Here is a 14,633-nt window from a genome sequence, read left to right as displayed (position 1 = left end):
GCAATAAAACAGACCAAAAAAGAGGGAAGAAAGAGAACTCTTGCTTTGCTTGTCATCTTTCTTTAAGAAACGGAAGGGCATCACATTTGTCACGCCGCACCAGTTCAGCAGTCCATTTAATCCTATTCTGTCTCTGCGCAAGGTTATACACATGTAATTATCAAGAATTCTGCACACAAGAATTCTCTTCCTAATCCTATCAGCGTGTGGTTGATTTCTTGCTCAGAGCATGAATGTTTTCTCTGTGTTTGTTTCTATAATTTTATCTATTTCTAGAGGGAGAGAAAAAGAACTACAGTTGAATACAGCTGCATTTTCATATTTAAGACTTACAAAACACCAGAGGCATAGTGGTGGGGGGGTAATAATAGTAATAAATAATAATAATAAATTTTATTTATACCCCACCCTCTCTGGCCAGAGCCAGGCTCAGGGCTGCTAACACCATTAAAATTACAGTAAAAACATTTTAAAAAAATTAAAATACAGGTTAAAATGCAATTTAAATTTTAAAATGCAGCCTCATTTTAAAAGTAGCCCATAGATCAAAACCATAAGGGGAGGGAAACAGAAGGGTCAGACTGAGTCCAAACCAAAGGCCAGGTGGAACAGCTCTGTCTTGCAGGCCCTGCGGAAAGATGTCAAGTCCTGCAGGGCCCTAGTCTCTTGTGACAGAGCATTCCACCAAGTCGGGGCCAGTACTGAAAAGGCCCTGGTCCTAGTTGAGACCAACCCAACCACCTTGCGACCTGGGACCTCCAAAATGTTGTCATTTGTGGACCTTAAGGTCTTCCGCGGGGCATACCAGAATAGGGAGGCCGTCACCCTGGGCACAGTTTTTTTTGGGGGGGGGAGGGTACACACCCCTCACAACACCCTGCCCTGTGAGCTGTTGCATCCTTCTCATGGTGCTCTGTAGCTGGAGGACACACCAGCTCTCAGCACCCAGCAAGCCCAGCACTGCTTTGAGCCCTGTCCTGTTGTGTCCTTCTCACACCACCCTCCAGCTGGAAGGCACCGTAAAACGGATGCAACAACTCGCGGTGCCCTGTGAGCCCAGCACCATTTTTGCAAGTCTCACAAAGTGATGCTCGGCTCACAGGGCGCTGTGAGTGAGTGCTGGGATTTCTGACTATGTGCTATTTGATGCAGATTCCCACAAAGCAATTAAGAAGTTGGCCGAAGGCGAAGAAGACTGAGCAAAGGGAGTTATTCTGCCTAGAGATATGGAGCCTTGGATACAACTCTGCTATTGGTCGAGGTCCTCACTTAGGCATGATGACTCATGACCTTCTTTGCTAGATAATTGGTTGGTCAGTATAAGTTCTGAGAGTCGTTTGGCGTTTGTTCAGTGAGAGAGTTAAGATTCGTGTCTGTATCCTGTATATAGTAACTTGTAGAGTCTGCTGTAAATAAGAAACACCTATAAGTAACCAGCGTCTTGTTCCTGCTTCATCCTTCCTGCCTGAAACTGATTGCTTCTGGAAGTCTGTGTATGCTCTGCTATATTCAACTGGGTCTGGCTAAGATCCTGCAACAGGTTATAGTTGTGAAACTTCAATAGTGTGCCCCTCAAAGCAGTCAGCTGACTGTAGTCCCCACTGCACGGTTGGCCAGTTGGTGGAGTGTGACCACGCTTTGCTCCAGTGGCTGGGGGTCATTCCAGCAGTGCACTGCATCCACCTGCCCAAACACTAGTGGGGAACGCTCCGTCACTGCTTAACACATGCATGTTATACCTAGAAATTCCTTTACTTCTTAAGGACACCTGTGTAAAATGCTGTGGCAATGCTCTACGTAGTTCTAACCAACAGTCACCAGTTTCTGATTGTTTATGCACCAGGTGCCAATATGATAAAGTGACAGACTTAGACCAAGGAAACTCAAGCTTGAATCCCTGTTTCGCCAATCACTCTCCCTCGAGCTAACCTGCTTCACAGGATTGGTGTGAGGCTAAAAATGGAATAATTTCAATCTACACAATCTTTTAGAATGGAAAGGATGCAAATGAAACAATCTAATCTAAATGCACACAGTATTTATATACGAATTTGCCTCACAGCCTATATCAACAAAACCAACATAGAGCACAAATGTGTTCTGAGGCTACATTATAATTTTATATGATAAAAACATTAAATAAATAATTTGGGTTGTACCCAGGGGTGTCCATGCGTAAGCAGAATGGACGTCTTGCACAGCACAACTCACTCTTCATCTCCTCCCCATCTGTAGCATCTTAATAATCATATAGAAAATTTTCCTACTTTCTTCAGGGTCCAACTATGCTGCATTTGTAAGTCCACAGATTATGGCCTAGAGCAGGGAGAGCCAATTTGGTGTCCTTCGGATGTCATTGGATTATAACTCCCATCATTCCTGACCACTGAACATGCTGGCTGAGGCTGATGAGAGCCAGAGTCCAACAACATTTGGAGGGCACCTCAAAAATACTTCCCAATACTGTGGACTATATGGAACTGGCAGAAATGACCGGCAGAATCCGAGACCAGGGAGAAGAGTCGGTGGAAGAAGATTGGAAGAAATTTAAAGACTATCTACAGAAATACTGTAAAATTAAAGAATGTTAGAATCATGTTGGATAAGAAGCTAAGTGGTTTTTAGCTATAATGCTATAAGGAATATGAAAAAATGGATTATTAACAGATAAAAATTTAATGTTACAATATTTTAAGATTAAAGACTAGGATAAACAAAGAGGGAAAGGATTTGCTGAACTAACAAATTGAATTGGAATACAAAAATGGGAGGTGTAAGGAGGTCCGGGAAACAAGCAAATGAAAGATAAGTAATGGAAAGATGGAATTGTTTTTAACTATTTTTATTTTGTATTTTTCTTTTTTTCTTTTTCATTTTGTAATACTTTGAAAATCTTAATACATATGTTGTTTTTTTAAAAAAAATAATCCTTCCCAATACTGAAAAGAATGGGGAAAATACAATCCTGCAGAGCTATATTAACGTCGTACACTGCCCTGGGATAATTTGATAAAGGGCCAGGGCTTTTTTTCCCCATCCAGAACTCACCATTACCCAGTTACAGATAGGTAGCCGTGTTGGTCTGCCATAGTCAAAACAAAAAAATTCCTTCCAGTAGCACCTTAAAGACCAACTAAGTTAGTTCTTGGTATGAGCTTTCGTGTGCAAGCTCATACCAAGAACTAACTTAGTTGGTCTTTAAGGTGCTACTGGAAGGAATTTTTGTTTTCACCATTACCCATTATAAGAGAACAAGGGAGGCATTCATGGTGAGTTCCAACACCTCCTTTTCTAGAAAAATAGTATTGTAAAGGGCAGTATATAAATTGAATAAATAATAATAATGATGATACATAATAGCCCTTCAGAAGTTTGTAAATTGTCATTGAGTGTTTTGTTCTGTTTTTCATTTGGTTGCATTTATTATTATTTTTTTAAATGGCATCCAACATTGGACTGGAAAATGTGTGTGTGTGCTACATTTAAACTTGAATGCGGTATAAGGAAACAAAATCTTTGATATTGTTTGGAAAGTGCCTACATTGCCAAGAAAGACAACTATGAAAGTCCTCTGTGCGGGGATCAACAGTCAGGACCCCCCATATGCTAACACAGAGAGAACGTTCCAGCTATCATTGACATGCATCCACTGGGATGGAAACCCCTGTGGCAAAAATCTGTTAAGGAATTAAGCTAACAGAGAAGTTTAGGGAGAGGAGGAAAAACAGAACATTAAAGGTGGAATTTAGTAGAACCAGTGTAACAGAATTATTAACTCAGCAGCCAAAAAAAAACCAGACGCAAAGATGTGTCTGCATATTGTACTATAAGAGAATGAACATAGAGTTGTGGGCACGACACAATCAATGTCTCCCACTCAAAGTCCAGCAGCCAGGGCCCTAAATACATGTATGCTAACATTTTCAGATTGTAAATCTGCACACTTTTCTTTTATAAAACAACACAATGCTAAATACTTTCAATCAGTAAAATCAGCACATAAGATGCAGCAGCTAAAACAAGAATTTTGAAAAGAAAAGAGAGCAGGAATGTAGAGATTCCACAGAAGATAAAGGAAAAGTTGCAAATATATGGTATCACCAAAGCCAAATGTCTAGACAGAGGTGACAGGAAGCCATAAACTTCTTAAAATTAAAGGCACAGAAATGGCAGTAGTTAATGGTCAGAAAAAGGCACATTGCACAAGCATTTTTCCTTGGTATGATTTGCTATTGAAGAACTCTATCCTCTAGAACTGTTCTCTATCTGCTCCTTGAATAGTACACCATTTACCATATTTGGCATTATTATATATATATATGCATACATACACATTCCACTTTCATAGAGTTTGATCCAGAGTTAAGCATGAATAATGGGGTTGAAGGAAGCTGATTTGCCCACTACCAAGTCCCATGGCAGACATCCAGACTCCAAACTGTTCAAGAGGGCTGGGGACCATTTGTGGTTTGTGCTACTGGAAGAATGGAGTTCCCCCAAGAATCAGGCAAAGGCAACTTCTACAAGTTGGAATTCTACTAGTGGAAAGTGCCTCTGCACGATTTGGGGGCACCCCCTTTCCCTATATGCCCTCTGGTCCATAGCCCACCCCATCTAGCAGGGTCTCCTGAACCCAGTGAGCATTTTTGATTGGCTAGGAGGGGCTGTTGCTGGGGAAAGAGAGTGGCAAAGTCAACTTCCATCAGCCCCATCCCCATATTTAACTTTGGATCCAACCCATTCAAATATGGATTATTCTACTAGGGAAAGGGACTTCTCAGTAGTAGTGCCATGACTATGGTATGCATTTCCCAGGAAAGCGTTTTGGGTTCAATTTCAGGGCCTACCAAATAGTTTTTGTTTTTTTTTTGTTTTCAATTTCTCAGGACTTTTAATTTGACCTGTTTATATCTCTGCTAATGACTTCATGCTGCTTGTAAACTGTTCTTTTAGAATGTTCCTCAGTTGTTGCATTTTTACTTTCTTCTATAGGCTTCCCTAACAATTTATTTTGAAAAACAAGGTAAAAATACGTACAAAAGATTTCAAATTGTGGGACCGTTCCCATAAAACCTATTTTTAGATCAGGCTGTACCATTTCCTTTAGTTAAAAATTAAACATTTTACCTTTGTTATTTTACATTTTAAATAATGCATATTTAACTTAAATGGCACTGCACTTCCATAGTATTTTTAATATTGTGATTCTTGAAATAATCTTAAGAATAAGGAAGCATTTTCTGAAGCTGTTCAGTTCTGAGGCTGTATTAATTAATGGTCTGTTCTTTGCTTCCTTCATTAAGGAGCATAATGGGGCAAGCTAAAACTGCCGTAAGTTTATATGACAAACTGAACAGCACTATGTTATCACCATGTACATTTCAGTATCTCTCTTACTCTGCCAAATTTACAAAAGTATTATATAATTTGAAATCGACGCTATTTGCTTGAACAGAGTCAGTTCCACCAATATGGCGGTCATATGGCATCCACTTCATGGCAGTGGCTTGTCTGTACAATAAGATAATTTTCTGTGGCCTTGATGTGGAAGCTGTCTTCCTCCAATATGAGCACATCTCCTACTTTTTAGAGGGACACCTGGATTTCTAGACACAGATCCAGAGTCCCAGTCGCATTTAGTACTCCACTTCCTAGACCCCGAATGCTGATCTCATCACTTCCAATTTTTCTTTCATAATCTACCCTTTCATTTAGGGAATCGGGGGACAGGAGTGGGGGAGAATTAGTGTAGGCAACACATCTATGGCTGTAGACTAAATGGGCACAAGAAAAATAACATCCAATACCTCTATGTGTAACAACTGCAAGCTCTTTAGGTCTTTCTATCTGCTCAGCATTTCTTGGTCGTCTTCTTGTACTTTGGGTAATTGCTGGTTGAAGGGAGAGCGACTCCTTGGAAGTGGTGAGTTCCAGATCTGATTTTCTGAGATTCACAGCTTGGACTCGCTGCTCTTCGGAAACTCTAGGGCTGGTGACAGTAGTAACACTGGATACAGTAACATCATCAGATGTGCTAGCAACCGTAATATCACCAGCAGTTGCCGCAATATCCTCCTCTAACTCACCAGTGCAGGCAGTTTGGGTCAAAGTGGAAGAAGAAGAACCTGTGGGACACACAGTAGCACTGGATGCTAACTTTTTTCTTTGGAATTGTGTATTCTTTTCTTTTCTTTCTTTTTTTTGCTCAGTTTAATCAGATAAAATGTCCCTCTGTTTGCCACATTAAAGACACTGGCAAGAGGCAACTCAATTGCTCTTTATTTAAAATAAAATCTGCTGTACTCAAGAGAACATATTTGCACATCGGTAAGCAGAATGTACTTACAAACCATAGCACTCACAAAGCACAGTTTAATGGAAAAGGTGACCAGAAAAGAACACAATGCAGCATTTATTAGTGGTACCAGTAGGTCGGCAACAGGTTGGCCTTTTATCACTCACTGTCAAATTCATCTGAAAACAGTATTATATATATATATATTTAAGTACATGTGGATAAACCAACATAACACATAAGTCAGCGAGGTCTAAAAAATAATGAACACTAGTACTCATATTTTAACTGAACTGGTATTTGCTACTTTAAAAATAATTAATTGAATGAAAACTTATCTGTCCCCCTTTTAGAATTGCATACCTGAAGCTTTTTTTGTACTTAAAACGATGTATATAAAACTATGGGTATAATCCTTCACTGTGAGCCGAGGCATGAAAGGATAAGGATCCACCCAAGGCTCAACCAACTCAATTCCTTCCACTCTTCTCAGCATATTTACAAAGGGTGCTTGCCTAGGGAGTGCCTAAGGGCAGTGGGGCTGGGGAGTGCCTAAGGGAGTGCCTAAGGGAGAGGGCTGGACTAAAGCAAGCAGGCGATGTCAAGAGCCTGCAGCCATGCTATGACCGAGGGGTAAACAGCTCTGGAAATGCTAGAGGAGTCTTCATGAGGATTATGTACCATGCATCCCCATCTTCTGACAAAACTCTTTTAAGCTGGTCAGCAGAAAATAGAAATGAGGACTGGGCTGTAGTCTAAATACAAAAGAGTCCTCTTATGTGAGTAGATCTGGTACACAAAGTGTATAGCCTGCATGTGATACATAATCTTCACCTCACCCTCAAATTATTTTTCAGAGCATATAATAACTTTTTTTCTTGGGGGGGGGGCAACTTTTGAGGAGGCATTGAGCTAGTGTAGCATGCTGGAGTTTTTCCTCCTTACTGGGGTCAGTTTGGAGGAATCTGTCACATCAGTGCTCTACTCTAGTTTCACAGTTCAAGGTGTTGATTTTGCTGAATTGGATTCTTAAGAGTCATTCATTGTATGCATTTGTAAAAAAAATAAAAAATAACCGAAAAGCTTGAATGGAAAGCAACATTTGGTTCAACAATGTTTAGAAAATTAGCTCTAGAAATCTTTTGGAGAACATGATATTCTGTATGTGTTTAAAACAAAATTAGATGTTCCGCAGAGACTTCAGTCTGTCACATTTTGCCTCTGTTGGCTGTATTGCCATCACCAGTCACAACAAACAGGAGTTCCAAAAATTGCTGAGTGAGCCGAGTATAGGGAAGAAATGTGAGATGTGGAAATATAGTCCTCTCCACATCTATGTTCTCCCATTTGAGTATATCCCATACTTTTTATATATCCAGATGTGAATCCTGTGCCAAGGAAGGCATAATTTCTGTGGACTTGATGCCAACTCATAATGTCAGATATTTCCCCATCTCCCACTAAAATGCCTTGTCTATTTTGAAAAATTGGAGGCTTGGTTAACTCCCTTCCACTTATTTAAGTTGTTGTTTTACGCTTCTTATGCTTCCAGCAACCTGATATATATTTATAAATTGCATAATTTATACACAATTTTGCACAAGTCTTTTGGACACTCTTTCATGTCCGGGAACTATAGCAGAGGTAGACCATGTGGTGTCCTCAAAATGTTGTTGGGACTCCCAATTCCATTAGCCTCAGCCTGCATGGCCAGTGATCAGAGATGATAGGAGTTGTAGTCCAACAACATTTGAAGGGTTGCCATGTTGGCTACCTATGCAGTATGGAGATTAGAGGTCCAGCTCATTTACTCCCATATTCCAAAACATATCTGAAGTACTGCCTCACATCCATCCAGAGTTTTTACCATCCCATTTTCACTGTGCTCATTGCCCATAAGTAATTTCGTTGTCCCCGAGAGGGTAATGAAAATAAAGATATTATTATTATTATTATTATTATTATTATTATTATTATTATTATTATCCCTCCTGCAGCCATCAGATGGCTGTTGACTTATCTTGTCTTTACGCGGGGAATTCTAGCAGTAACTCTAAGACTTATTCAGTGAGCATGTCATGTGTCATCTCTTTCTGCGTCTCCAACTATGCAGGACTTCTCATGCTATTGGTTAGGGAACTGCAGTTAGTGCAGGAGATTATATTAATCCTCTGCTCAGAGATCTACATTAGCTGCTGATTTGTACCAGGTCAAATTTAAAGTGTTACTATTGGTATATAAAACCCTTAATAGCTTGGGGCTATTCTCTCTACTTAAAGAATCACTTTAACCCACATATGCCGACTTGACTGTTTTACACGTGCCACAAAATGTTTGCCCCACACTCGCACTGAATCAATTCTTTGTGGCAGCACTGATTCTCTGGAACTCCCTACTCATTGATATTAAGCTGGAACCTTCTCTGTTTTGTTTTTGGCAGCTTCTAAATACTTTTTTAAAAATAGGCAAGCCTTCCCAGACATGCAATTTTTATGTGCGATTTAATTTGTTTCTGTGTGTGTGTGATTTTAACAGTTGCTGGATTGACTTCTATTTTGATACTCAGTTTTAGGTGAACTTGCTTTTAATGTTTAATGTTCTCAATATTTTTATTGGAACATTTCATATTTTGTGTGAACCACTCAGAAGTTATGGATGATTAAACAATATATATATATATATATATATATATGCTGTTGAATAAGTAAAACAAACAAACTGCAAGTCTCAGAGTTTAATGCTAAGACTCTTTCTGTTTTATGAATGTTATTTCTTCTAGTGTTGTCTAGCATTTCTTCTAATTGGCTCCAGAAAATCTGGTCATCCATATTGATACATAGAAATAATTTTCTATAAATATTCTCAGGCATTTACTACAATTTAACTTTTCTTCATAATGGCAACAGGCTTGTTTGTAATACAAGTCAACACCTACACACAGCTAACTAGGTGTGCTTGGTCCTAATCTGCTATCCTCATATGCTGCTGAATGTGTAGCTTTCTCCTAAAGTCTAAGAAAACACTGAAAATAGAATCAAGACAAAGTGCTTTACGAAGAGTGCAACTAAAATAATATTCTATAAACTTGAAAACAAAGAAGGGAAACTGCAGAATGCACTGTTTGGGAACTTCAGAAATGTCCATTTTATTTCCAAGTTATATAATTTGCTATGTTGTTGTTGTTTAGTTGTGTTATCTTTACAGGCAAATGTTGGACCCAAGATCTGCTTTGGTCCCACCAAAGAAATCGTCTAATACCTGCTGGTGAAAGGTGAAACAGGTGAGCGGTATGTAAAACTTTTCATTTGAAATTCTCAACTTTGCAGCAACCATGCTTGATTAACATGTTTGCCAAAGCACAAACGTCTCTTCAGTTTCTAACCTACAAAGCTGAACATAGTCCATCAACCATGAATGGTGTCATACCAGTAACTAGATGAGCATTCCACAACCTGGCATCCTCCAAGGTTTTTGGACTACTGTACAATTTTCATAATCCTCAGCCAGCATAACCATACGGACTGAGGCTAACAGGTGGCAGTATCGTAGCCACTGAGGTTAATCCAAAGTGCGATTAATGTTTATTATTGCTTATTGCTTATTGAAAGGTACCAGGTTGGGGAAGACTGGCTTAGATAAACTTCTTGTACTATCTTCTTGTGCAAGTTGTATTAAATTGTTTTTTAGTACTGTGGTTTAACGCTGCAACTCACCCCGAGGCCTTAGTGTGAATGATGGGCATTAAACAAATAATTCGCCAGGAACAGCAAAAACGGGTAGCTTTTCTAGCACTTGGCAGGTGATAACAGGAAGACCAATGGAGTTGTAGTCCAAAACATCTAAAGGGTACCAGGTTAAGGAAGGATGGACTGGATAATCTTCCTTCATATCCTGTCTTCTGCGAACTTCAAAAACAGGCAGATTTTTCCAGCACCTTGCAGCCCATATTAGGAACATCAGAAGCTGTTTTCTACCAGGTCAGACATCCCACCCCCCAGCTCTGTATTAGCTGCAGTTTTCCAGAGTCTTGACAGAGAGAGTATTTGTATTATTCAATGTCTGATTCTTTTAACTGGAGATGCTGAGGATTGGACCAAGAACCTTCTGGATGGTAATCATGTGCCCTTCATAGCTGATGGTCTGCACTCAATTTGGTTAATCTTATTTTGTGTAGGTCGGAGCTAATCATGAAGTTTGGTGCATGTTAGATTGAATTAATGACAATTGAATTAATGACAAACTGATCATAAATTAATGACTGTATATGACTGAAATGGTGGGACAGAAAAGAAACACAGGGTGACTGAAAAAGAAGATCATTTTGGGTTACAAAAATGGGTTGAAACCCTCCATAATAGAACATCCACTGTGTGTTAAGGAACTCAAGAAGGCTCTAACATCTGTTTTATTCACTAAGGGACAATTGGCCAGAAGCCTGAATAGTCTTCTGTCTTGTTCTGAACAATGTCAAAGTGCAGTATAATTAATTACACAACATGGATAATGACTAAGGTCACTATAGATAGACTTGGAATGTTGATAATGAACTGTGGGGACCTTGGCTTTACAACTGCTCCCAATTGCAGCACTTTTAAACTTCACAACAGCATTTTGCCCTGATCTTGTCAAACAGAACCCAGTACAAGCGCCGAACAGCACCACCTTCATGGCAAATCCCCTTATTATAAATTAAGCCATTCTATTTGGCAGTGTTTGCAAAAAAATACATGGAATGCACACAGAACTTACTAATCTTTTAACCCAAAGAGCAGGACAAATTAATTATGAATGTGTATGATTTAGAAGAATTGCAGTAGATATATTTCATAATTTGATAAGTATTTTCATAGTATGATCAGCATGTTTCCCAAAGGGATGCTTATTTCTATGAAATGGGTTTCAAGCAATAAGCCCCTATAGAAAAAGTCATGTTGCACTACTGAATCAAACTTCATTGTTATAAAACAGTGGCAAATAATGGCAAATGTGGAAACACAGTGCTGTCCCAAAATTCACTAAGTGAAATGCAAATTATTGTCAAGATACCACATGATACTGAATATAAACACAGACTATATGTGAACATATGAACACTATTCTGAGCCAGACAATTAGTCGATTTAGCTCAATGTTCTCTAAACTGACTGGCAGTGGTTCTCCAATATTTATTTCCACACCTGACCTGGAGATGCTGGGGTTTGCATGCAAAAATTGTGCTCTGCTATGGAGCTATGGAGGGACGCGGGTGGCGCTGTGGGTTAAACCACAGAGCCTAGGACTTATTGATCAGAAGGTTGGCGGTTCGAATCCCCACGATGGGGTGAGCTCCCGTTACTTGGTTCCTGCTCCTGCCAACCTAGCAGCTCAAAAGCACGCCAAAGTGCAAGTAGATTAATAGATACCGCTCCAGTGGGAAGGTAAACGGCCTTTCCGTGCGCTGCTCTGGTTTGCCAGAAGTGGCTTAGTCATGCTGGCCACACGACCCGGAAGCTGTACGCTGGCTCCCTCGGCGAATAAAGCAAGATGAGCGCCACAACTCCAGAGTCAGTCATGACTGGACCTAATGGTCAGCGGTCCCTTTACCCTTTACCTTTTTATGGAGCTATGGCGCACCCCTAATTTCCTGACTAGGGTTGGCAGTTTTTTTTTACAGGTAAAGCAAACTGAAATTGCAGTAGGAAGGCCTGGAAGCAAAGTTGTTTTTCCACAGAAGCCAAACCTCTGTTTCTTCTCTTCAGAAACATCACAATCTTCAAGTGAAATTCTAAGCCGATAGTGCATTTACATGCACAGCTGAGGATCTATTTTGCATGAAATGTGAAATGAAATGAATGTTCTTGTACCATCAACAGAAAGGCAACAGACAAAAAAACAAAACAAAACAAAAATGACCAGAAGAATTATTTCGGGGGGGGGGGGGGGACCTAACACTGGAACATTTGCTGGAATAGCAAATGACTCTGCTATTCATTTTTACATTGCTAAAGTACAATCAATACTATCATAGCATGGGAGGAAAGCCCTTCTTTCCAAAATCCTATCCTCAAACACACAGAGCGTGGCATATCGAATATTGTTACGCAGAACTGAGAACTAACTTCCAACACAAAAAAGTATTGATGGTTTAGGGCAGGTGAGAGGAATCAAGGCATACAGTACAAAGCAGTTTTCTTCCCATTTTCAAGTGTATTCTATATTACAGACTCTCCATTTTGTACCATAGGCCTCCATAGGACTGCTGAGATACCAAGCCCATCCTATTTTCAAAACCTTGCCCCTTCCTCTGAACCGACAGTATGGCTCCCTAAATAATTGATAGAAAACCAACTATTGATTGTCAAGTCCCTGAAACATCATATTTTCCCCTAGTGTCTTTGATTATCAGCTTTATCATGTGAAGCAGGGTTACCAACATTTGCACATGCATCTTACTATGCACCGAAGTTTGGACATTCAATTCTGTAAAATTCTGTCCAGTTACTTTCGTATTTATATTTTGTTGGATGGGGAATATATTTCATGTAAGCTGTGCATAGAAGTTAAGCAAGCATAAATTACAAAGATTTTTTTATTGTTATTTAGAAAAATGCAGAAACCAGTAGGGATATCAGATAACTCAGACGCAAAATGGAGCAGAAATTGTCATTTGCTTATGCATCCAATGCCCAGAATGGAAATCAAACCAGCAAATATGATTGGCATTTACTGCTGCTATCAGTCCACAATATGTAATCAGTCCATGATATGTAACTGATGATGTGTTTTCCTCACCCCATTTCATTGTGTTTCATTTGCATTGAAATGAATGGCCTTCACATTGACATGAGCGGTGTGGGATAACATAATAATGATGTCAATTAATAGCACAATTAATTAAAAATTCCCTCACGGCAGACAACAAGATGAATAACATAATTGTTGTCAGAAGCCAAAGTTTAATGGAACGGAAACAGCACTGCATGCAACCAACATGGGTCAAAATGGAATCCAATGCCTTCTTGCTACCCTAGAAACTGGTATATTTTAGTTAATTGTCATCCCCACTAACTTTGAGACTTCCAATGGCATGTCAAAATGTTTGTTCTCCTTCTTCAGGTATCTTCTTCCTCCTTGTGTCACTGCTGATTATTCCTTCCCTCTTCACTCTAGTGGCGTTGAAAGTTTTCATGAGATTCATGTATTCCTTTGCTAAAACTGTTGTTCCACAGTATGCACTGAACAATTCTAACCCCCCTTCCCCCCCCCATTCTGCTTGATTGATCCTCTAAGGTGTTATTTCTTCAAAGAAGTTTGAAAGGGAAGTGTGTTCCTATTGCTCAAACAACCATGCCAGTGCTCTCTGACTACTGCACTTGCCAATCTGCCAGTTTATTTGCCTATCAGTAAACCCTAACCCTCCCCTGCCCCCCAAAAATCTACCCTAATCTCCATTTTGATTCAGAACTACCTGACTCCTCACTGCATGAACAAAATTAAGTCTTCTCTTGGTTCTTGCTATATGGGGGTGGACGGGGAATTATCTTCATTTCCCTTTCCTTGCTTTTTTTGTACTCTCATTCATGAGTGTAGTTTCCACTATCACCTGTTCAACAACTGATCTCTCATGTCTCTCTCCCTGTCCTCCCACACGTTTAGCATTCTTGCTTCTATATCCTGTAAATTCTTGATTATATTCAACACGCTTACATACGGCAAAATAACTTAAATTTGTTTTGAATAGAATTCTCGGGTGGAATCAACACACATATTAAAAAAAAATGTGAAAATGCTTTTTTAAAAAACGTTTTGAAAAATGCATTGAATTTTGCATAGCCCACTGTCACCATCCAGTGTTACAGTTGTATATTTCACTTTGCAATACATTTAAAACATTTATTTTTTTTGCAGCTGTGTAGCTAAATCCCTATGTAGCAATGTGTAGCTGAGCTGTGTAGCAATGATCCATTGGTCCCTGTGCAACATGTCCTCCCTGCTCTGCATTTACTACGAAAGCAATAACTAATGCTTGCCATGCTGCCTGCTCACCCCGAGGCATCTCTGATTCAGTTAACTTGGCTAACCTACCACAAGGGGGACTTGACAGTGAAAAATGTTGACCATTTGGAATCCTCAGATCCAATAAAAATTATCCAGTGCCTATTGTATATTTTTTGTTGTGTTTGCTATCTATCATCACCCTGTATTAAAAGAGGTATATTTTAATCCTGCAACCTTTCCATTGATGCTGAGCTGGACAAGCGTATTGGCAAGGCAGCTACAGCAATGGCTCGCCTCTCCAAAAGGTTATGGGAGAATTTGATGCTAATGACTGGCACCAATATGGTCTACTAGGCTTGTA

General features: G+C 39.6%; 1 protein-coding gene across 3 annotated transcripts in view; it reads right to left on the bottom strand.

Annotated features, from left to right (window-relative positions):
- CSMD3 (CUB and Sushi multiple domains 3) overlaps positions 1-14,633 on the bottom strand; it is a 601,007-nt gene that overhangs the window by 311,257 nt on the left and 275,117 nt on the right. The window contains exon 7 of one of the 3 annotated variants that reach the window (XM_028736265.2): positions 5,808-6,125. The exons of the other annotated variants lie outside the window; for them this stretch is intronic. Within the exon in view, the coding sequence (XP_028592098.2) occupies positions 5,808-6,125 (318 nt within the window). The remainder of the gene's footprint in view (positions 1-5,807; positions 6,126-14,633) is intronic. 3 annotated transcript variants of the gene reach the window in all.

This window comes from Podarcis muralis, chromosome 8 (genome assembly GCF_964188315.1).
Source record: "Podarcis muralis chromosome 8, rPodMur119.hap1.1, whole genome shotgun sequence".
In the NCBI taxonomy this organism is placed as follows: domain Eukaryota; kingdom Metazoa; phylum Chordata; class Lepidosauria; order Squamata; family Lacertidae; genus Podarcis; species Podarcis muralis.
This window is presented reverse-complemented; position numbering and strand designations above follow the sequence as displayed.